Here is a 24736-nt window from a genome sequence, read left to right on the forward strand (position 1 = left end):
AAAACTAGAGAAAAAGGCCAGGAATTTACCATAAAGTTATTTAAACAAGGGATATCAGAGGGCTAGCTTTGTAAATGGAAAGCTTATATGAGCTTCTGTAAGCCAATGGGAATAAATTTGTTTTGCCCCCCAAATATGATAATTAGCTGGAGGCAGCACCACTTCATCAATGAGAGATTTCCAAGGAGAACTTTGCAGAACTAGGAAGGAGCACAAGCAACAATAAAAATGCCTTCTGCTCTACTTTCTGACACCGAAAGAAATGCACTTGTCTGACCCGTACTATATTTATACACCCCCATCTTATGGCTTGTTCATGACTTCATCAGCAAAAGGTGTTTAGGGTTTGCCTGATGTTAAGTGGCCAGACAGAATGCATTAGTCTAGAAATGGCTTATTAAATTCCGCTGTCAAACTGAAGGAGTCAATAAATACAGTGGAATGTAAGTGCTTTACTTACATAATGCTTCATGTGTATTGTTAAAAAGTTCTCATACAACACAGTTTCAGTTCTGTTTTAATTTCTTCCTTGTTTAACGCATTACTTTCTTCTGCCAGGTCTTGTCCTACCTCAGTGTGTAGTACTGTCAGCCACTGAGTTGCCTACATCTTTTTTGGGAACTGCCCCTACTCAGCAAAGTGGGCCAAGTCATCACATAGGGATTCTAAACTCAGGGAATTCAAACCACTCATGCAGTTGAAGGATCACAAATCAACTCCATTTTTTCTAGGCAAGAAAGGACATCCTTCCAAGCTGATGCAAGCTCACTCACCCATTACAAAATGCAAAAAAAGATTTAGCAGAATGCAGAAAACTTCAGCCATTAAAGTTATGGGATGCAAAACCCTTGACAGCCCCACCATCTTACTTACCAACTCAACAGCAATACTAAAAGCATTACCTTCAACTCATGTCCAGTACAATCAATAATTTTTAAAAACACGTCGCTGCCTTCCAGCACAGCCCCTGCTAAATTTGTACCATATAGATTCCACCGTTATCCACACGGGACAATATCAGTAACTTGGATGAAATCAAGCATTTTCGAGCCACAAAGGACCAAAAGATGAGGCCTTTTTTTGTTTCTAAGAATTAAAACATAGGCAGGGATAGTTTTATTTGGTTGTTGTTGCTGGTTTTGTTGACTTCTGATGAGAGGTATCAGACAACATACGTTGTTCTGAGCTAGAACCACTTCAACCCCAGAAACCTATTTGTGGGTCTTATTTCAGCAGAATTATTTTCTTCTCAAGGAAATCTTAAGCTTTCAATAAAGATTTAAGAAGTCACATCAATTTTTTTGGGGACAGTTTTAATTTTCTTCATCTCCTCACTTACCCTGATCAGGATTAAACTGGATTAACAGAACTGGCATGCTTTGGTCCTGCCTCTGACTGCATTCAGCTGAAGTTTAAAGCTTACATTCACTCTACCAGGATTTTTCCAAAATGTTCCTGCTGGTAAAGCACCAAATAATTCTTAGCAACCTATCACATAAAATATTGAATTCTCCACACTTGCTCCAAAAGGATTTGCAAAAGTAAAAAACACAGGAAATTCAAACCATGTTTAAAGGCTGGTTGTTTTTTGGTGGGATTTTTTTTCCAAGTTCCAATAGCGCTGAAGCTGAGAAAGCTTGCATTTAAACTAGACAAAGCAATGCCCTCTAGTGTTCTGCAGAGAAATCTGGTAAAAGGCTGCCCAAAGCCTTAAAAAATTCAAGCTTAGGACTGCTGTACCACCTCAAGTGACATTCGACATTTTGAAAACTCACATGCAGCATCCTTAGAATTTTCTGCACATAACTGTGGCCTGCAGAACTATTTGAGATCCTTTCTTTTCCTTCCCTCCGTTGCTGATACTTGTATCATAATTACAAATACCACCCATGGACAGTATTTTACTGTCTTCCCACCTGTGGTGTTTGACAAATCACATGATACCCACTCTGCACCTTCCCCAAGTACACACAGCATTTCGTACCCTGTATTACTGACCCATCACACAACATGTAATTTTTGGCTTGAGGAGCTTTCTTACAGAGCTGCAAAGCTTAGTGCATTTTCTCACAGCAGTAGCATTCCCAAGATATTGATAAATTGCAAATAGAACTCTCCAAATTCAAGAAAGACTTAAAGAAAAGCAGTCTCACAGTTAAAAAAATACCTGCAGAGTTCTCAAAATATTTATTTACACCCTGTACACAATACAAAACTCAACTTTGCATCGCACAAAGTACTGGAAGACATTTTATAACTGGTGGTCTAAAAAGCAAAAGGCAAAGTCCTTGATGAAGGCTGGTCTTAAAGGGGCAGCTAGGAGTCCTTATATTTTACCATCCATTGCTCTTGAAAGACAACTGCTGGGCTCTCACCATCTAGATAAAAGCAGAAAAAAGATTGAATGGAAATGCCAGTTTTGCCCTTTCTGAAATAAGGTGAAGGTAAATGAAACTGTTTATTTTTTGGCAACTTAAGGGGGACTGATACACATAGAAAACTGCCAATACAAAGACAGCAACCCAGTCACAAATGCCCTAAGCTCTATGTGATTATGTAGCCATATGAGGGGGCAGCAACACTTGACTTTTCAAGTGAAAGAAAGATACTGTTATCATTGGGCACAATGATCTTAAAAGGTCTTCCCCAAACTAAATGATTCCTTGATTCTATAAAGCTGCTATCTGGACTTTGTTTCTTGTCTGAACAATTTCAACTACAAGCAGGCCTATTAACAGTGTTTCATACTCCTCTTGGGACATTGACTGGAGCAAGGTTAATACAGGCATGGTTTCTTTGGAGGGAAGCTAACTTGGCCTGTTTGATAGGTAACAACAGGAGCTTGGCCTTCAGACTAGGCATTACCCTGCACCTTCCAGAGGAATTTATTTGTAAGAACAAAAAATCAGAGATACTTTTATGAACAAACCTTGTTAAAGTTCTCCAAACAAAAGCCTGCCAGAGTGACTGTAGTTCTGCAAAAATTACTGGATATAAAGAAAACATCCAGGGGGATCAAACCTAGAGTAAATTCTGGACTTGATGTGGCACTTGTGAGGAGCCTTTTAGCCTTGTGTCTAAGGCTGCAATATAGAATTTGGATGTAGAAGTGGGATCAAATTAAACATTGATAAAATTACATTTGAGCTAAGAAACTCCACTTCAACACTGAAATTGAATTCTCCTCAGAAGGCAATCAATACATATTCTAGCTAAAAAAGCAGAGACTTTTTTTTTCTCTAAATTATTTTTGATCTTGTTATACATGGAACCAAATTAAGGGAAAAAAGAAAACAGTTTAGAGACTATCCAAAAGACAGCCAAGGGAAGACATTCATGTTCGTACCACTGCATTAGGTATTAATATTTCTTAGAGGTCTGACGCAATACATCTGTATGCACAGAACACTATCCTGGAGAAACTGCTTATATATATATATTAAATATAAGGAAAAAAAGAGCTCACAGGATCAGCTTTTTCCCTGTCACATCATCATTCTATTTGCAGGGGATAGTGTGGGGAAAGGACTATTCAAAATTCAGGGTACAAAAAAAGCAAGGGAAATATCTAGGGAAGACAGACATCATCTTGAAAACCCAGTTTCCAGCCTGACTGAATGAAATAGCTTTTCCAATTCCTTCAGTTCGTCCAACAGTCCAGTGCCTTTCAGACACATCCTCACCTTCTCTGGGAAGAAGAACAATACGAAAGAAAATGAAGGAAAATGCTCCAACATTCAACACAGAAAGGCCACACACACAAATACTGTGCATTGTTCTGCAGACCTGGGAGCATTCTATCAGTGCTTCACGTGGCAAAGATGCCAAGAATGTCCAGGTAAATACTAAAACCATCTGAGCTGCAAGTAGTTTCATCAGTGAAGTATAAACTGATCTCTTCCATTCTTCACCTTGGCTCTCTTCTTGCACAAGTGTTTTGCTATGAGTCTAGCGCTGGTGCATTCTCCTTATTTTCTTTCTGTGTCACCATCTGCAGGTACTTCAGTCTCATGGGAGGGAGCTGCTCATAAAGGTCAAATCCCATAGGGTTCTCTGCATTCAGCAGTCTGTAGTATAGCAGGTGTTTTTTCAAATTCTGAAGAAAGAAACAGTAACCATTAAACATGTCTGAAAGGAATCTAATCTTTTCCACCATCTCCAACACAACATAGCAATCTGCAGATAGTACAATTCCATCATTCCCAACATATTTAATTATATCTTCAATTGAAGAGCTATAAAAGGCAAGTTTCTTGCAATAAAATTTACTTTTGATCTGTATGAGAATTCCTCTTCTGAACACAACTCCACCGTCTTCTCAGCAGCCTCTCATAAGGACTTTTTTGCCAGAAATCCAAGTGGGGTTTTGAGTGGGATCTAATAATTTACCCTTGACACTAACCACAGAGGGCCAAATGACCCCATTCTGTCACAAAAAGGATAGACTTTGGCAAGCTCCTTGAGAAAAGGAGAAACCTTGCATCAGTTCTGCTCTTTTCAGGGGAAGCATTAACCTCAGAGTTAAGGCAGATCACTGCTGTCTGTCTATTCATAGCTGTGCTAGAATCATTCCTCTAGCACCTCTGACTATCCAGATATAATGCTGCCTGGACAAGACGATTGAAATACAGTACAGGAGATTCATCTAGGTTTCAATGGGCTCCGTGTTTTGAGTTTAATTACTACAAGAACTGGTTAACAGTACAGACATTGCAGGCCAAAATCCTACTGCTAATCTCTCATTCTCAAATTAGCAAGGTAGTTAAACACAAATTTCAAAAGCCAAATATAAGTATGTAAGAGTACCAGGTATAGAACATTTAATTCCCAGGGGTACAAACTGAATCTTATAGATCCTACCTCATCCACCAACAGCCATGTTTTCCGCAGCATGCTCTTCCGAGCAGCATCAGTCTCCTGGGAACAAAACACATACCTTCCTTAATAGAGTACAATAATAATTTTGCCCATGAGCATACAGCACTCCAAGATGATTTGTTAATTATGACAATGAGCAGCTTGTTCTAGCAGAAAGTGCTTGAGATGGCTATCACTTGGATCCTGCCTCTCTCCTCCTTTCCCTGATCTGAATCTCGGCTGATTTCTCATCCTTCAGGTAGAACTGCAGATGAGAGGTGAAGTGTTGTTAGCACAACTAATTATTGCTAGAGGCTCCAAGGCCACGGGAAAGCTTCTGCTTGGTTACTCAAGCAAAGTGAAAGTAAAAAGTACTTTACACCTTAAGATTGCTCAGGCAGAGGTCAAATCTTTTACAGAATCACTGAATATGCTGAGTTGGAAGGGACTTACAAGGACCATCAAGTCCAACTCTTAGCCCTGCACAAGACCATCCCCAAGAGTCACACCATGTGCCTGAGGGTGTCATCGAAACAATTCTTGAACTCTGTGAGGCTTGGTGCTATGACCACTTCCCTCGACTGGCTGGCGATGCTTTGCCTGATGCCCCCAGGACACGGTTGGCCCTCCTGGCTGCCAGGGCACTGCTGACTCATATTCAGCTTGCCACTGACCACGAACCCCAGGTCCCTTTCCACAGCACTGCTTTCCAGCATCTCATTCCCCAGTCTGTACATACATCCAGGGTTGCCCCATCCGGGATGCAGAATCCAGTACTTCCCCTTGTTGAACTTCATATGACTGGTGATTGCCCATCTCTCCAATTTGTTGAGGTCTCTCTGCAGGGCCTCTCTACCTGTGAGGGACTCAATAGCTCCTCCCAGTTTTGTGTCATCTACAAACTTGCTTAGTATCCCTTCCAGTCCTGTGTCCAAGTCATCTATGAAGATATTGAAGAGCACAGGCCCCAAGATGGAGCCCTGTGGAACCCCACTGGTGACAGATCACCAGTCTAATGCCACCCCATTCACTATTACCCCCTGACCCGCGAGCTGATTGCTCACCTACTGCGTGATGTGTTTATCCAGCTGTGTGCCAGACTCATTTACTGTGGGAGACAGTATCAAAAGATCTACTGAAATCCAAAAAGATTACATCAACTGGCTTTCCTTGATCAACTAGGTGGAGCTCTCTCTGCCTGCAGCTCCCTCATCCTTTCTGCTTTATTCTTCCCTCGATACCACAGCCCACATAGTTGCTGACTTCAAAAATTTATGTGGGACTGGCTACCATTAGTGCAAGTACTTCAGGGCATAATGAACAAAAGCTGCTGCCTCATACGTGGTCTACTGAACAGCCGACCAGTCCTCTCAACACAGTTGCTTACAATCTTTGTTTTTAAGTCCCAAGGTCAGTGATTCACCACGAGCCACACTGGACCCCTGGGAGAGCAGATGCAAAACCCAAAGAAGTTCTGCTATCCGTTACCTACCTGTGTCGCACTTTCTTGGGAGAAAATAAAGCTGTTCACATGAGCCACAGCCACCACGTAAAGAACAGGGCACCAGGCGTGACGCAGCGCACCAGTGACCAGTGTTCGGAAGTAGAGTCGCAGGAGGTTCAGGTTATCCTCAGGAGGGGAAGTGTATCGCTTAAGCGGCACAGGGAACTGCAACAAACCCATACAGAGGCAACATTACAATTTTTGTCAGGGTCTAAGTAGTGAGGGGAAGTTCATGATTTCTAGGGTGTTTCCCAGCTGTTTGCACATGGTTGCCTATATAACATGATGTACATGGCGGCATGACCCCCATTTGCAGCAAGAGCTGCTACTGCCCACACTGACTGATGTAACATGCCTTGACAAAGTGTTCTCAAGACCTCTTCAGCTTTATGGAGCTATGTTTTACAGGTTCTATCACTGTGGCTGATTTTTGGCACAGGTAAGAAGAGTGGTTACAAAGTAAGTAGACAGAGCACTTTTGACAGCACCACTAAATTCTATCTCTTGTGCTCTGCTTATTCAAAAAAAATATAGTCCTGAAGTTGACAGATCAAATTTTCTTGCCAACTTACCCAGCAGAGCACAACTCCAGTATGACTAAATGTGGAAACATGGTTGATAGGGAAAATTAGTATTTGTCTATGCACTGGGTAAGGAAAAGGTTCGCACCAAGGTGTGAAATATTTATTTAAGGGAAAGGCAATTGCTGGCGGAACATGGGATGTGGTGAGCCCTTCATATACAGCCTATAAATTAGAAGGTTCTCAATCACTAGACCAAGCAGGGTGTGGCACAGTTTTCACTGAAGACTGAGCAATTTCACAGCTCCTGCCCTCCACATATACATACTATCTGCTTTCAAAATAAAGTTCAAAAGGTGTCTGAAAATGCTTATGTGACCTACAGCTGCTGGACTTTGCTCTTTAGACTTACAGTCAATCAAGCTGTAAAATGTACATACTGCTGTTACAGCCTTAAATCAAAAGAACATTGCTCTCCATTCCTATTCTATTTCATATTTCATGAGTTGGACTCTCTTCAAGGAGAATGAAAAGCTTCTAAGCAAAGAAAGCATGATTATTCTACTGGAACAGAGGAATGGGGAAGAAGGGGAAGGGCTCTGATGCCCAAATCAAGGCTGGAGAATCACAGGCAAGAGCCCAGTAATCCAGAAATATGCACTGACATGCAACTACCATAAGCCAGGATTACCTGCTGTAACGGCACTCCAAGTGCCCGCAGGATATTTGTGTGCTCCCCAAAAACAGAGAGACGCAGATGAACACTGAAACGCTTCTGTAGAGGTAGAAGAACAAAGACTCCAAACAGTGGGTCTCCAAAGGAGACACCTTCAAACTGCTCCAGGAGACTTCTATAGAGGTCATGGAAGGATGCCAAACCAGGGAGAGGAGCATCCAAGTTCAGGGAGTCCAGGGCCTTGGGCTGGCAGTACACAGAGAGAAGGCCAGCTGTGTAGTGGTGGATTGGTGCTTCTAGAAAGAGGTCACAGCCTGTGAGAAAGACACACATAAGCCGTGCAAGTTTGGCAGCAGTAGGGATGCTCTGAAGGGTTTTATCACGCCAGGTTTCCAGCAGTAAGACCCATTGCAAGTTCCAGGTCACAGTATTGACAAGATCAAGTGGGAGAGAGTTCAGTACAGCCCCATGTGTCTCTGCATTAGTCACTTTGTTGTAGAGGCTGATAAGTGGAAAGAACGGCCAGTCCGAAGGCAGGATGGGCCCTCTGACCTCAGGAAGCAGCATTGACTGGATGAGGTAATTCCGCCCTTGGTAGGACGCTTGGGAATGCATAAGAGTAGGCTGCAAGTGGACAAAATGAGAAAGGTAACAGGAACGAATGGAAGGCAGATTCTGATATGATTCTCTCAGCAGGGCACCACGAGTAACCTTTGAAAAAACTGCTGTCGCAGAGCCAGGCTGTGCCAGTTTTGCACTGGTACCCAGATGCAGAATATCAGAGAAGTCAGCTGCTTCTGGCCCTCCAGCTTTCCCTTCACTGTAAGACAAAGACAAACAACAGTTTAAGAAACAAACAAGCAAAAAGCCCCCCTAAAACACCAAACAAATAAAACAGCACATAAATTCATCTCTACAACCTTCCTGGAACAGGAAGAGTAGCATATGCACAGCACTGGCAACACTTGCTACAGCATTCAGGTGCTCTAATATAGAATGCCCATAAAGCACCAGCTATCTTGGTATTCATAGGGAATTCACAGAACCACCTTTGGAGTTAGCAACACTGAGGTTGTGCCATGAAAAACCTCCACATGATACCAGCAGTCTGGTGTGGAGGCTGAAACCCCTTTTCCACAGAGGCAGACTACTTACTAACACAGATGTCAGGGTGCTGAGATGAAATACTGTGTATCATATAAGGCCTACATGAATCAGTAAGACAATTCTCAAAACAGTAGCTTTGCAGCTGGCAGTGGAAAGGTCAGGGGAACCATACAGACTGTCAGAAACTGTGTGTGTGGAGGGTGTTTGTCAAATCCATATGCCATGATCTCAGACCAAACACTGACCATTTTACTGACCAAACAAAAAACTAAAGCACCACCACACAAACATACAAACCCACTCATAAACTTCATTAAGTTTTTCAGGCTATGTCAAATTCCCATTTATTTTCTAGAATTGCTACTCTCTAGATGGCAGATGCCAGGCCTTAGTGAAAATCAGTTCTATCAGGAATCACACAAGCCTTTTCACAGAGGAAACCAAAAGAAACCAGGCACATTTCTCAACATTGGTACACTAGAGAGAAATACGCAACCATGGTGCTTGTCTGATTAGAAGGTTCAGTGCCTGGAGAATAACCACAATTCAAATACGGGTCCTGTTAAAGGCCAGAAATTATGACAAAATTACAGTGCCAATGTGGTTTTTTCCATTTTCCCCAAGTTTTCCCATGTACCAGCCTAGAGAAAGGAAAAAATGCAAAGCTTACGGAAGAAACTCTGGATTAAAGGCAAGATCCAGTAGGACCTTGTGAGCCAGATGCTCGCTCCCTGGCAACAGGCGGCTTAGCAATGCCATGGCAACACAGTGATGGAGTGAGGCATGCTGGGTGTAATTCGGACAAGCGCCTGCCTGTACAGGAAACAAAACAACACATAAAAGCACTATATCATTTGTCAACAAAGACAATCAATGAGGACAGGAGGGTCAAACAAGACAGAAATCTCACTGGAAAGTGAAAGACTGAGGTAGACTGCAAGAGTTGTCAGCATTCATACCAAGAGATCTTTCTCCTTCCCCTGACTGCCTTAGGTAGTCAGACATTTTTTTAGCAGCACAGTTGAAAACTTTGTTCTTACTCTATCCCAAAGACAGGCGAAAATATATTTTGCCATCCAAAGTATTTTGGAACTAAATCCCCACATCAGTAACTGTAAAGATGTTATTTGCTAATGGGGCATAAAAGTCATCTGAAGAGTCACCAGACCTAAGTCAGACACAAGAAAGAACATGGATGTGAAGACTGGTTGCCAGCGAAGTCAATTCCTTGGGTGAAAGAAATGAAAGGACTAATAACAATACCATTTTCTGAGCCAATGCTAGCACAAAGTACTGCAGATGATATTCATGGCGTAGGATCCACGCAGATGAGGGAGTCACAGAGGGAGGTCCAGTCTGCCAGCTTTGATGCAGATAATCCTTCAAGCCTCTGAAGCCCAGCACAGAGCTGTACTGTAAAGGAATCACAAGCAGGGGTACAAATAAGACAGTTTGTGCTTGGAGGAAAGTAAAACATAGCCCTCTCCAAGGCTTACCTCCTACCTCCTTATATGAGAATTCCTGCTGGCTACTCCAAAAGGGATATTTAAAAACAGCCTGATAAATATCTGCTTTTCTGCCTCTGGGTTCACCTGCATCCATCATGACCATCCCCATCACAGGTAACCAATGGTCACTGCCTGCATAGTGCTTCATAAGGCAGAAGTCTGGCCAGGGGCTTAAACATCTTTTTCCCTTATCTGGCCAGATATTTCTATTAGTATTTACCTAATTCAACACAAGGTGACAGGAAGGCTTTGAGAAAGCTTATGCTAGGTACTCCATCTCTCTAGGGCTCAGTCATTTCCTCCTCAGAGTCTGTAATCTTCCATAACTCACTCATTCTACAAATTCAGGACAACCTGAAGTAGGAAGGAACCTCTTCAGTCACTGTAGCAGTCATTCTCTTATTTAATATTATCCCATTTTCCTTTGTTATACATGCTTCAACCATGCCTTTCCTCCACTGACATTCAAGTTACTTATTCTGCTTAGCCAAACAACAGTTACTCAATTTTTCTCAGCATTCTTTATAAGTTCATCCTTTAAGTGCCACTTGCTCTATAATTCCAGCTTCCTGGCGTCAACTGGATATTGCAATTCAAAGACGAGATATTTTTCAGATCCTCATCCCACCTGTTCTGAAAATGGGGGTATTTCTCTCTATAATACTTGAATAGTTTTAAAATAAAAATGCACAGCAATTTATTTTTAACGGTCCTTCTAACATCTCTTTTAAGCCTGGAAAGATAGAAATACTAACCTCCCTCACAAGTATATCATCATTCACCTAGAATTTACAGTGAAATTTACAGTGAAAAAGTCTTTTCTTACCTTGCTGGTCAGGCCCTTGTGAATATGAGTGATACTATTGATGAGAAACAGGAGGGCAGTAAGGAAGGGGAAAGGTGACTTGGAGCCAACCAGGCTCAAAGGAGGTTTGCCTCCAGTGCAACTCAGAGATGAAATGCTGATGACGGATTCTGGTGCCGGGGAACAGGACAGAGGGTTGCACAAAGCAGAACACGGCCTGTGTGAACAAATAAAGAGAGGGGGGTCAGGTCAAAAGCATTCATACTGCTGAGGAGTTATCTTGTAAGGAATGTTACTTTCTATCTCAACTGCACCACACATTACAGTAAAACAGAAGCCCTGAAGACTGTGCAAGAAAAAAACTAGTATCATGGTTAGTCCAGTAAGCACTACTGCCATACAAGCTAATGCCAGTGAGTTATCACGAATTCTTATCTTCAGCTAAATTGATCACAACGAGCAGAAATACTGATGCAGTGACGCATCTCTGATGTCAAGCATTTGGAAACACCAGACCTTTGATTGAAAAAACCCCCACACATTTCCCCACATACATATGCAAACCAGGCTAATAAAGCTGCCCACCCACTCAAGACATTACAGTAATAAACTTGTAGGCAAAGCCAAAAAGCCTGATTATAACTAAAATTGACATGGCAAAAATGCTGCCCTTTATGTGCTCATGAAATGCATATTTTTAGAATCTTTTCAGAAGAAAACTAGCTTTAAGGTACATAAACATGACTATGCAAACCACTCTTGGGGTGCGTGTGTTCTCTGCAGGCAAAACTAGAACTTTTTGTACCAGCAGTGCTTGTGGGCCCCACACTGGATAAGCCATGTCTGTACAGGCAAGACAGCCACAAGGAAGAGTGACCATAAGCGTGTTGCTCAGTGGTAATGGGGCAATAGGAGAAACCCTGTCAAAGATCCATATTGTTACTCTGTGACAGAAAACAGTTTGCTTAAATGCATGGCTCTTTCTACCACTGGCATTACATGTAGGAGATGCATGAACGCATCTGGAGCTCATGGAGTACCTTGAACTCCTGGCCCTAATCTGCCCAGAAAGTTTAGACAAAATTGTAAAAATATTCAGGCAGAGATTCACTTACTCTTCATTTTCACCAGCCAATGTTAAGAACAGCGTAGGAGAATTCTTGCTGATGGGTTTTTATAGTCTGACCTAACCCACTGTTTTCAGACTCCAAGGACAGGCAGAAAAGGGTCTAACGAGTGCTCACGTTGGAAGCTTTGGTGCCAAGAGCTTCAGACATCGATTCCAGTCATGAAAGAACATGGGCCAAACTGTTTGGTGACCATTCAAATACCACTTAAACCCAAAATTTCCAAGTGTCCCTTATATCAGATGTTCTCAGAAGCAGATGGATTTCTCCCCGATTACCAGGCCTTTTAGGTTCCCACTCTCCTGTCCAGAGGATTGATCACAGCCTAGTAAGGAGGCTCCCTCTACAGCAGAAAGACAGAATATCTGCAGTGTTTAACTGTTCCCAGAGTCAGAGCTTATGTTATCCCGGTATGTGGCTTTTCACTTTTCCACAGGGGTTTTCAAAGCCTTAGTGAAGCTCTGCAGGAGCTTGAAGATGTGAATCTAGTAAAAATATTTTATATATATAGCATCACACAGAGCACATGAATGGTACATGCACATACACACCCCCCTCCTCACATAAGAGGGACTCAACTAATGTTAGTTTTTTTTAAAAAAAAGCAGTGAAACCAAAGCAGAATCAAAGCCAAGAGTGACTAAAATAATCTGAAATGGATATGAAAAACACAGCTACATGGTAAAACAGAGATGCAGCAGCATCTCTGAGGTAGAAAAGGAGGAACTGAAGAACTTCTGTGGCCATCATGCTTTTTCTGTGAGGGGAAAGAAGACAGCAGTGTGTAGAGCCCTGCTGCGCTCTAATTCACACTTCTGGGGCACATAGGTACAGGGAAAAGAAATGGGAGGGGGGAGAATTGTCACACAGTACAGTGTAGAAATGAGGCTCCCTTAGCTTCTGGCAACAGCATCTTAGCAGTGAAATGGTTTTACCTGAGCAAGTCCCACATGCTCTGTATGGCTGGCTGGCTGAGAAGGGGCTGCAGCACCTGAGATGTCAAACATTCCAGTTCCTCTAAGCAGTCAATTGGATTGACTGATGGCTGCAGAAGACATGGAGAAACACAGGAAAAGATGGTGAATGATGAGTGTCTCCCAGTGAGGACAAAAAGATAGATTTGTTTAATTGTTTTCTCTGTGTTTATTCTTTTTTGGCCAGACCACATCACCTACAGAGTGGTACTGCTCTAGCTTAGAGCTGGCCTCATTGCTCATAGTGTGGAAGCTGAGAGCTGGCACTTCAAGGTGTTCTCACACTCAAGTATTAAAATGCATCTCAGAGATTCTTAATTGACTGGAAGCAAGGTATGGGATCCATGGGATCAAGATTCCCTAAAAGAAAACTTGGCTAAAGCCTCCTCCTCATACCATCTACATCTTTCTATTTAAATTGAAGATCACACAAAGGTAATCAGAACTACCTTGAGAAATCAGAGTGGCAAACAAGGGTCTCCAAAAAAAAATTGAAAAAAAAATCATCTGCAAAAAGCATGATTGACCTACCCATCAAAGCACAACTGTGGATAAACACTGCACAGAGGATGAACTGTGGCTTTCAGGGAACCATCCAAATTCTTCTGACCCTAGTAAGCAATATTCTGGGTTGAAGGAACACACTGGCAAATCTTAATGCTCTTTTCCTTCATTAGAATGTTGCTTTGTGATACAGAAATATTCATTTCCATTACATAAAATTCAATTTCCCCTCAGGTGAAATTCCCCTTCAGAAATCAGTAAAACCTCTGTGAAGATGTTAACCTTAGTTCTTACTAGTCTAACAAAAATATTCCAAGAAGGTCCCAGTACACACTAATCTGGTTACTATACAAGTTGATTTTTTTTTTGCACTAATCTATTCAAAGGTGCCACATGCAATTTTGTTTTTTAATCAACTAACCACAGGTAGATAATTAAACTTCCTTTTATGTGAAAATTAAAAAACCCAGCACATTACAGTTCAAGGACTTAAGAAATTGTTCTGTCAGCCACTCTCTTGGGTATCTGTAAAGGTTAAAAAGGAGTATTAACCTCTTGGTTGTCCTGGTTCTCTAATGCCAGGACATAATGATAGCATGTGAAGGGTACTGCCAACCTTTGGGGCACTGAAGACATCTTTGAGAGATACAGACAGTTTCTACCCCAGCCACAACTAATAAACTCAGTTGCTTTTGTCAAGTTTCAGAGGATTTACACAAGTGTGAATAACTACAGCCACTAAATTACCCCCACACCTTGAAGGAAGCTCTCCCAGGTTAGAACTCAGGCACGTCAGTTGGGCAGCAGAGAGGAAAACTGTATTTATTTTTAGATCATGAATCTTTAGGGTAGATAAAGCACAAGACATTATTCTTCGACAGCGTCACACTGATGTGTCACCTTCAGAAAATTCACTTTAAAAGATGGTCACATACTACAGCTGTAACTGTACAGAATTTGACCTTGAATGTCAGTGGGGCAACAAATAAATTTATTTTTATTGTTTCCTATCCAAAGTTCATATGGTATGACCCTAATGTTCAGTCTTCCAACCAGATGAGTGCAGGTAGGTGTCCACATGTAAACTCTTACACTAAAGCAAATGCAAAAATGCACAGCTTAATTTATCCCACCAGAAGAAAGGACTGCCACGCTAAATTAGGTCATATTTGCTTCACACTTTGGATCTCCACATTAAATCAGAATAATCACTGCACTACCACATACCTTGATTGAGACTCTGATCTCAACAGAAGAAAGGATATTTGGCACTCCTAATGTAAAGGATTAGCAGACTTATGTGCCCCTGAATGTCACACAGTCTAGATATAAGCTGTGGTAAACAAAATCTAGTTCTCAGCTAGAGAGACAGTTCTGTCTTTTTCAGTACTGCCTTTAAGTTCAGGTATTTTAGGTAACACACAAGCTGATGCTGGTGAGATGTGAAGACAACCTGTATTTTCAAGTCTTACCTGTTGGCTGCAAGCACTGTAATAAACTCCCAAGTAGATCACACAAGCTGTGGTCAGAGGCTGTAGAGTTTGCCAAGTTTCTGTATGGGATATCTCTTGAAGTATTTTTTTCAGACTTGTCTCAAGGAAGGGCTGTAAGCCTGACACTTGATTCCATGCTACTGGAGGAGGTGGAATCTGTACACTATCTTCTGAGCTATTACTGAAACACAATGGAAGAATGACACAGGATAGCAAATACATCTCAGAAACAACTGTCATCAGTTTTAACAGAAAGATTACCAATTCCACGTAGCTTGGAAGGCCATATCCAAAAACAGCGATTAGGGGGAAAAAAGTCTTTGCATATTCCCAAAGACCAGATCAAATCAATTTAGGCAGAAAGGAAAAATGCAAGATCTACTCATAAAAGCTGCAGTTTCTTCTCCTGTACTTCTATGCCCCTGAGCTGTGCTCTAGCTTTACCAGACACGCTATCTCAGTACTCAGCTTTAGTTGAAGAGTTTCTTCCTTTCCACCAGAAAAAGTACCTGTGTCTTCAGCAAATCCTGCTGCTTTGATGTCTATCAAAACCAACCACCTCTTAATCCTGACCCCTCTTGGTCTCCGCAGAGAGGTTCTTTCCTCCAAATCTCAGGGAGGTTATTTTCTTTACCCCAAAAGGAAGGTCAAAGGAGCCTTCTAGCTCCTTTCAGCAGGGCATTTGGCTAACACTGCCCATCTGCCCCATAGCTGAATACAGATTTTGACTCCTGCCTCTTACCAGGCCAGCAGGCATACAGCTATCAGACTAGATACTGCTTCTGACCTCGTGTCAGAGGGAATACAAGAGGACCCCACCACGCAAGGATATGGTGGGACAGGAAACCATTGCAAATGAAAGGGGGAAAAAGGTGATAGCCGGGTCTCCAAACCAAAGAAAGGGAAGACAGGATGCCAACTACTCAGATGCACAGAACTGGCAGAGAGAGCCTACCTGCTCAGCTTGGCCTGCAGCTCTGCCGTGTAGCCTGCTGTCTGTGTCACATGTATCAACAGAGTAACTACTGCCGCAGCTCGCTGGACAGACAGCTCAACCATAGGGCTCCTACCAGCGCAAGTGCTGAGCAACTCGGGCAGGGACTGCAGTATCCTCACCAGCACAGGGTAGAGATCACTGTAGTATGAATCATAGAACAGATGAGGTTACAAAGGGTCTCTGGAGATCATCTGTACTTCAACTCCCTGTTCAAGTGAGGTCAGCCAGACCAAGATTGCCCAGGGATATGTCCAGTTGGATTTTGAATATTTTCAAGGATGGAGAGTTCATGATCTTGCTCTGCAACATGCTCCAGTGTTTGATTGCCTTTATAGTAAAAAAATTTTTCTTACACTTCAGTGAAGTTTCCTGTATTTCCATTTGTGCCCATTGCTTCTTGTACTTTCACTTCATACCACTGGAAGAACCTGGCTCTATCTCTTTTACACTCTCCCATCACATATTTATAAAGATTGCTAAAATGACATTATGAGAATCATCACCGCCACCACAATAATGAAAATAAGCAGACATGGAAAAAAGATGACAAAGGAAGAATATTGCCATTCCAAATTCATGTGAATGGGACCTACCTAATACTCTGTCTCTAAGCACTCTGACTATCTCTTGGAAAAACTATTCTTGCAAGGGAATAGTTCTCAAGTTCTCATCCACAGTATCCACAGTTATAATCTTACAGCTTTAAGGAATCTTCCGCTGTTTCTTTCGTCAACATTATTTACAATGCTAACATACTATATACAGTTTTTACTCTTTTTAACTAATATACCTGATTGTGCTAGAGAACACAAAATGCTGCTGTGGATGAGAATCTCCCTTCTGAAACTCAATACTGACCTTCCTTTTACTCCTCTTCAGAGCAACTCCACAGCCACCTCTTTGCTTCCAACTCCAAGGCCATATCTCTGCTTCCAATTCAGTGCAGTTACAGAAAGAAGATTCAACACTTGAGCTAGGTCAGACCCATCTCCCAGTGCAGACCTTGGCAGTCAAGCACAAGAACTTGTACTGAACTGAAGTCAATGCACTGTGCAGTTTGACTGCATGAGTCTGCTTCACTCAGCATGCGTGCTGATGATTGCTGCCACAGACTGCCTTAGATCAATCAGATTCAATCCTAGGTGTGCTGCAAAGTGTGTGTCTTGATGTCACACAAGCATAGATTATTCATGCCTTCAAGGGGAAAAGGATGCAGCCCTAAAAAGTTACAGTGGTCTCCCATAGCATAGAAGAGAAACAACAAAGTACCAGTGCTTAAACCAACCAGAAAAGGACAATACTCATCACAAATACCTTTAGAAACTGTGAGTTTTACTGCAGGAGGCCAGAGAAAGTGAGATAAGACACTCTGAAGGAAACAGAGACTGAGCCTAGAGAACCCTCTATTTGCCCCTCTGGAACAGGATGTCCATTTTCTCCGTTCTGCCCTCCACCCCCATTTCTCCAGCTTTGGGCTGTACCTGTAGAGATCACAGGCCTGTCCATAACCAGCAGCCACAGCCCAAAACCGTAAGGCTTCTGTGCTTAGCCTTATGGCTTCTTCCCTTGGCAGAAGCAGATCCAGAGGGTCTTCAGCTATAAATCGACTTAACCGACTTTTCATTTCAAATTTGTTAAGCTGTAAAACAAATTAACAAAAAAGAACAAGCAAGAAAAAAGATAAAGTGACAAGGTACATCAGTTGCATGCATCATTACCTCATTACTCTGATACACAAAAAGAGCTGCAGATTTCAATTCAGCCCACTCTAAACTCCTCTCTTCAAATCTGTCTTTATTTTGTGTAATCTTAAGGAGCATAGTACAAAGGATTAGTAAATTGTCAATGGCTATTAACAGAGAAGTATTCCTTGAAGGGATGCCTAGGGGTACCTAAACCATTCCTAACACAAATCAACTACACCTAAAATCATTTCTGATGGAGGTTTATCTAGCCCATGCACACTCTTGTTTTGGATGCTTTCTGCAGCATTAAACTGATTTTTAAAAAAATACGTAACTATCCTTCTTTAAATAGTCTTAAATAGAACTCCGTTAGTCGATATTACATGTAAAAATATACCTTATGAAAAAAACTGTATACAAAAGTACTGAACTGATGCAGACGTTCTTTTTGGGAGGTCACACTAAATGCCATTCAGAGGTTCTAAATCTTTCTATGATTCCGTGTTTATTTTAAAAGAAGAGTGTACCTCCTGCCTATTACTTTCAAAAAGTTATAGAATGTTGATGCCTTGGAAATGTTCTGAGCTTATTTTAGTATTGAATTAAGCATGACATGACTCATTTGCAGTTCTCTAGAAATAATTTTTATCCTCCCCTACAATTGGGTATTTTTACTTAACCACAAAAAAGAGCTTCTCTTTCCTCCTCCCACACATACAAAAGCTTGTGTGTGCTCTGTCTAAACAAATGAGGTAACAATATCTTTTTCACAGCACAAGGACATACAAATGATTTAAAACTCAAATGCTTTAGAGACATCTTGTAGGGCAATCAATGCACACCAACAAGAAAGCAAAAGACCTGATGAGTCAGACTATGAATTCTGACACCCCTCCTACAGAGCAGAGGATAAAGTCAATTTTACTTCCAGGAGGAAGATGGAAGAACTTTGTTGTTAGCTAAAATAAATTCCTACATTGAAGGTTTAGTTTGTATTATCTTCCATTCCCATATTTAAGCACATGTAAAAAACCATAGAAGAGTGCAACAGAACCAAAGCCTGAGTGTCAGGAACCGTGTAAGCAGTTTTTGTGTGCTGGAGTACACAAAGCCTGAAGTGGAAAACTATCTGAATTTTACTCTAATATGTTCCTATCACAACTTACAGCCTTTAAATATGGCACTATCCATCAGCAGCACATTATTCTCCATATTTTACAGCACAGACTGATGTTCTTCTGTTGATATTAGCAATTTCCTGGCTAACAATTTGTTAGATGGTGTTAACAAAACTGAACCAAAAACCCAAAGAAGTGTTCTTTGCACTGTAGTGGGTGCTACTCTTGGTAGATTTTATGCATTTATAGCACAAGCATGACAACCTATATGAGTGAATGCAATTATCTCTGAAGTGGAAAACCTCTCCAGAACTTGTTCAGAGGAGTTGAAAATACTGATAAATGATCTCAGAGTTATTAAGACAAATTAATGGCAGAAAAATTCAACCAGGGTTGTAAAACACAGGGACAGTGATTAAGTCTCTGGCTTATACAGTCCTAGGCTACCTATCACTGGAACATGGGAGAGTACAGAGCATCACACACCAATGTGGGCTCTAAACATTTGCTACTGGTCAGCATCACCATACTGTGTTCCATGATTTTGCATAACTTCACTACATAAAAAAGCAGAGAAAAGCTTGAAGCTCTTCTGCCGGTACACAGCAAAATCACCATTATTATCACACCATTGACAAATCTTTCAAAACACACTGATGCACTTTCTTCACAATTATTATTTCAGCTTCAGCTCAGAGTCACCTCTAAATAAACTTCTCTCTTTACTTTGAAAGTAAGGCATAGAGAGCAAAGGCCTTTACAATCACAAAAGCTCTTCCGAGAACCACTCACCAGCCTGGCTGTTGCATTTCGGCCTCCAGATGCCAACACTCTGATGAACTTCATAGCACTGGCACAAGCAACTCCATGGAGACTGGTAAGTAAAAATCCTGGTTCGGCCACTTGGGGATCCCACTGAGTAGGAAGAAATTCCCTGACAATGGTCTCAATCAACCGAGGACAGTCAAGCAGCTGCAGAGAAACAGCAGGCAGCACAAATAACCAAAGGTAGGTAAGCAGTTATGTAGGCAAGCAGAACACATGCAAAACAGACAAGTTGTCTAACATCCTTGCCATAACTTTGCCCGCTTCTTCCTTCCTTTTTCAAACCCTTCTCTATCATTCCCAAGCTCCTGTACAATGGGAGATTTACCTGGCTACATGCTTCAGAGGAGTGCCTTGCTATGTGGGTGAGGATGTGCAGTATATCCAGGACTACCGTTGGAACAGGTCGCACCACCTCCAGGATGTACCTCAGCCGGTGCTGGATCCGTGTCTTTAAAAGTCCCTGAAGGGTGTTAAAAAAAAATAAATCCATTATACTCTAACTGATTTCTCTCTGCACTTCAGTTGCTGGAAGACATAAGCAGATTCAATTACATCTTCTGCAGAGATGGTTTTAAAATTAGCAGTGGGGAAACAAAGAAATAAGGTTCTGGGGATTTTCAAGTACACTGGCAAGCATTACCTCAAGAGAGCAGGAACAACTGAACTTCTGTTCTGAATCAGACCATTGGTGGGGTTTGGGTATTTGTGTTTTCCAGAATATAAAACGCAAGTGACAGGGAATAGGAAAATAATCTTCCCTATAGAGGACTATTAAAACCTATTGTTGCTGAAAAGAGTTCTCATGCTCCTTGAATCATTTTCACCACATCCACCTAGTGCAGCACTTTGTCTGATAGTACCTGCCATGTCAGAGAAAGTTGGCAGAGACAGAGAACAGACATGAATTCCTATTTTGCAGTAGAAAAAGAGATGTATAGAGATTATGTGATTTTTTATTTATGGTTCACTGAGTAGAAGACCATGACCAGTGGTAGTGCCAGGAAACAAATCTTCAGTTTACTTAACAGTGCTTTGCATTCCTGGTTCTGCAAAAAGGTAAATCCACAACATCCCTAATTTCTAGTACCGTTACTTTTTAAAAGTTGCAGCCAAGCAAGTTGCAGTTCTAGGCCTGACCAAGTTCAGCAGCTAGTTTAAATACTCCTTTCCCAACTGTGTGGAATAATTGGGTTGTAACAGCCAATATGCAGGTGTGAAATCAATTTCACAACAATGAATTGTTGTGGGGAATTTTATCCCAAATACCTTCTGAGTTCAGGTCACTTAGAACAAGTTAAAATCCATTATGCTGAACCATGTAACTGTTTCCAGAATCACAAACTGGTCTCAATTCTACCTAAAACTCTTTTGTTAAGTTTTTTAAACAGTGTCACCAACAAGTAGAACACATCCGAAATCATAAAGCTTCTAAACAACAGCAGATGCCCAAGTACAGTAATTCATTCACCCAGTGATGCTTTTAAACCAAGCGCTCAAGCAAAAGGACTAACTGATGTGATCACAGGTTTTAATGACTGCAGCAGGAAAGAGAGTTGCATCAGCTCGACCAAGACTGAATTTGAGATAACAAAAATTTTTAGATCTTGTATCAAAAATATGGGATTAGGCTTCAAATGTGGGAGGGATTCCTTACAAATGCTGTAAAACTCCTAATACGAGTGTAGTAGGGGGAAACAGTTTTCCCCCTGCAGTTATAAAATGGTAAAACCCCAGGGGGTGGTGACTCTGGAAGTTTTGAAGTTTTAACCAATGAGTGCTTTTGCAAAATATAAACATACCACAAGCAAACGGAAGAGAAGTGTAGTTGTAGTTTGGTGGCAGAAGTGGTAGCCATGTTCTGAGGCCACGAGGAAAGGGGTTTGGAGCCCCTTGGGGCCTCTGGGGCCCCCCAGCCCCTGGCTGGGGGGGGTTGCAGGGACTTGGAACAACATAATGCTGGGCTAAGTACCTGTGGCTCAAAGCTAAAAAAGTTTTCTCCACCGTGAGTGATCAGAGACAGAGCAGCAGCAGAAGCAGCATCCAGAGACTGTGGCTAAGAGCCAAAAGATAAGAAAGCCACAGTATGCAGCCAAGAAGACACAGAGATGTCTAATGAAGAGAGAGAGAGAGCAGGACTAAACTCTACACAGAGTTTTGGGGGTAAGAACTGAACCAGACCCCCCAAAACCCTTTTGAGACCCCTCTTAAGTTGGGGTGGTGGACTCCTACTGGATGGAAGTCCTAAAATGCAACATGCAGCACCAGAGAGAGAAGAACTGAAAAGCTCAAAGCATCCTGGAAAGCTAGACTGGGACGGAGAAGGAATGCAGAGGGGAGTGACCTTGGCTTTCCCCCCCTCGCCACTGCTGCCAAGCCTAGCAGCCTGAGACAGAGCACAGGAGCTCTGGTAGAACTCTTGAGGCAAAGGCTTTCAACTGAAAGCTGCCCAAGATGTTCTGACTCAGGGGTGAAACTCCTGAGGAAGGGACTTTCATGAAGATGCCCCTGTACTTCATGATATGACCGTGGTGAAGTGAGTGTTGTCCCTGCTACGCAGCCCACGGAGGAAGACCCTCATTTGAAGATGGGTGGCCGAGGGGCTTGGATACCCCTCGTGTGTGCTGGCAGAGATCCAGCTGCTGCATGAGAAGAAGAGTGAAACAGATAAACCTGCTGCCTTAGAGACATTGCTGCTCTGAAGAAGGGATCTTTCCTTCTTCCCTCCTAGACTTTTATTTGGAGGGGAGAAGAGATCTGATCCATTGTAAATACTGATTTATCATAGTAGAGATAGTTGAGATCGTGTGTGTAATGTATTATATTTATGTGTACAGTCATTGTAATATATTCCCTTTCCCCCATTTTAAGTCTCGTGTGGTTGTCTGGAAAAAACCTTCTCACACTGAATTGAGATTGGGGGGGGGTTTGAAGATAGAGAATTAGATTTTTGGGGCTCTCAAACCATGACAACGAGAAACACAAATATGAGGAATGAAATTTGGGGAAATGGTAAGTAAGCACCTAATGTCAAATAGAAAAAGAAAATCATTGTATGAATCTACTAGTTCTGAACTATCTAGCTGTAATATTCTTGTTCAACTTTACAAAAAACATTTTAATAACAGTTGAAACCTCTTCACTTTTAGCTCAAATAAGTGAGCTTGAAAGTCACGTCTGTATCCAGCCTTTCAGCAAAGTCTTACAAGGTCATCAGTGTGCTTGTTGTCAATTTTCCTTGAGGAAGTTAAGAGATATTAAAGATACTGAAATCACACAAGTCAAGTCTCAACATTTTTAGAGATCAATAAAATCATCCTCCTGGTAATACATGACAGAAACATAACAACCAACAGCCAGGGAAGAGTTCCAATTCTTGTTCAGAATGTTCTTGTCCAGGATGCACAGGAAGGTAGATGTTTCAATAGGCTCAGCACAGTGCTGTGTGTGCTATTTTCCTAAAAAGATTTCAGGACTAACACTGTGCTTACCTTTACAACATCATATCGGGCCACATCTGGATCTGGCTTGTTTTCATCCTTTAATTTTTTATCTTGAGATTTCTCTGTTCCATTTAATTCTTCCTCTTCCTCCTCTTCTTCCTCCTCATTGTTGGGGACAAAGGGAAATGTAGCCATCCCTTGGTACCACGAGAAAGTCCAATCAAGATATTTCTATAAGGAGAGTAAAAGCATATAAAAAAATTCTCCCGAAGAAATCATGAAAGACAAAAAATTTTCAAAGATGCTTTTCATTATGGAATGCTTTATTGATTCCTACCTAAGCCAAGGAAAACAGGAACATAATAAAGGATATTCTAAACATATACAAGTAGAAAGCAATGCTTTTTTGGGGAAGTGATTTTAACCTCATACACACACACTTGGGAAACCATGAAAAGTAATTACTGTGACATGAATTAAATTCATTACACAGGTAACAGAAATTTAGCTTAACTGGAACACATTTAGGATACTAAATAAATAAATAAATGATCAAACCACCAAGGCTCTAGAAGTTCAAATGAAATTTAACATTTATTGGCTCTATTGCCATTTCTGCACCTGTGTGGAACTTGGGTCACAAATAACACAGAAAGATCATGTAAAAATTGTTATGATAAAATAAAGACTACCAAGTGTATTTGTTCACATGTGTTTGGCTTTTCTTTGAACACCTCAAGCTTCAGCAAACAGAAAACCCCCTTTTTTTTGTTCACAGCTAATGACAGGTCCTCTCAAGTTCTACAGCAATAGTACAACAAGAGAGCTTCCAACTCTTCAGAGAGGGGATTGTTTCCATAACAGACTTGCTTCCTCCAAAATGTTTTAGAATATAACAGATAGCCAAATCAAGTACTTGCACTGTTTAATTAACTGCTTTAAATTTCCACTTCCTGAACCCATAATCAGAAATAACTACCATATTAGTCAGAAAAGAAGTGATAGACTTCAACTGCCAAGTAACAAGGAAGGACAAGTTATTATCAGACATTGAAAAAAAAGAAAGAAAAGCAAGATTAACTAAAGATTGTGAGTGAATGACATGGTCAGAAGAGGCCTGACTTTAGGGGATGAAGCTATGAGTCCATTTGGAATACAGTTTGGGACTATTGTCTTCCTTCCACTGAGAGAAGAAAAAACATAAGAAAAACAGCCTCCTTCTTAGGGCCATTGAAGGATGAACAAAACCTTCAGACTAATTTTTATATGTGTTGATTTTCTGTGTTTATAGTGCAGATAAATCCTACTTGTCTTACGAATCCTGGAGCAGAATGCCAGACTTTCAGCTCTGCTCCTTTCTCAGAGACCTTTTAAAATTCAGCAACACAAGACTCTAGGAAGGACTCTCCAAGTTAGAAAACATACTGACAGAGCACCCACAGTGCTGCTTCTGGCACCAACAGTTAGCATTTCCGGCTTACACAAGACATCACGCCACAGGCTTTGATCTGAAAATCAGAGCACTGCAGACATTATAAATCAGAGCAGTATCAGAAGAAAGAAAAACACAATAAGAAGCTGATTTATAGCAC

The 24736-nt window shown here is 41.5% G+C and overlaps 1 protein-coding gene across 3 annotated transcripts in view; it reads right to left on the bottom strand.

Annotated features, from left to right (window-relative positions):
* Positions 1-2164: 2164 nt before the first annotated feature.
* RPAP1 (RNA polymerase II associated protein 1) overlaps positions 2165-24736 on the bottom strand; it is a 41478-nt gene continuing 18906 nt past the window's right edge. Inside the window, exons 12-26 of one of the 3 annotated variants that reach the window (XR_001921962.2) lie at positions 23193-23375; positions 20030-20164; positions 19669-19848; positions 17555-17712; positions 16032-16211; positions 15056-15257; positions 13041-13150; positions 11000-11195; positions 9929-10078; positions 9336-9478; positions 7574-8378; positions 6350-6526; positions 4861-4917; positions 3684-4096; positions 2165-2378 (exon numbers count right to left, since the gene is read on the bottom strand). Coding sequence is in view for 2 of the 3 variants with exons in the window: in XM_018082806.2 (XP_017938295.1) it covers positions 3941-4096; positions 4861-4917; positions 6350-6526; positions 7574-8378; positions 9336-9478; positions 9929-10078; positions 11000-11195; positions 13041-13150; positions 15056-15257; positions 16032-16211; positions 17555-17712; positions 19669-19848; positions 20030-20164; positions 23193-23375 (2832 nt within the window). In the remaining variant the exon portion in view is untranslated. Of the gene's footprint in view, positions 4097-4860; positions 4918-6349; positions 6527-7573; positions 8379-9335; positions 9479-9928; positions 10079-10999; positions 11196-13040; positions 13151-15055; positions 15258-16031; positions 16212-17554; positions 17713-19668; positions 19849-20029; positions 20165-23192; positions 23376-24736 lie in introns of all 3 variants that reach the window. The other 2 variants (XM_018082806.2, XM_018082805.2) reach the window with 2 other exon arrangements.

This window comes from Manacus vitellinus, unplaced genomic scaffold (genome assembly GCF_001715985.3).
Source record: "Manacus vitellinus isolate BGI_N305 unplaced genomic scaffold, ASM171598v3 scaffold_6_pilon, whole genome shotgun sequence".
In the NCBI taxonomy this organism is placed as follows: Eukaryota; Metazoa; Chordata; class Aves; order Passeriformes; family Pipridae; genus Manacus; species Manacus vitellinus.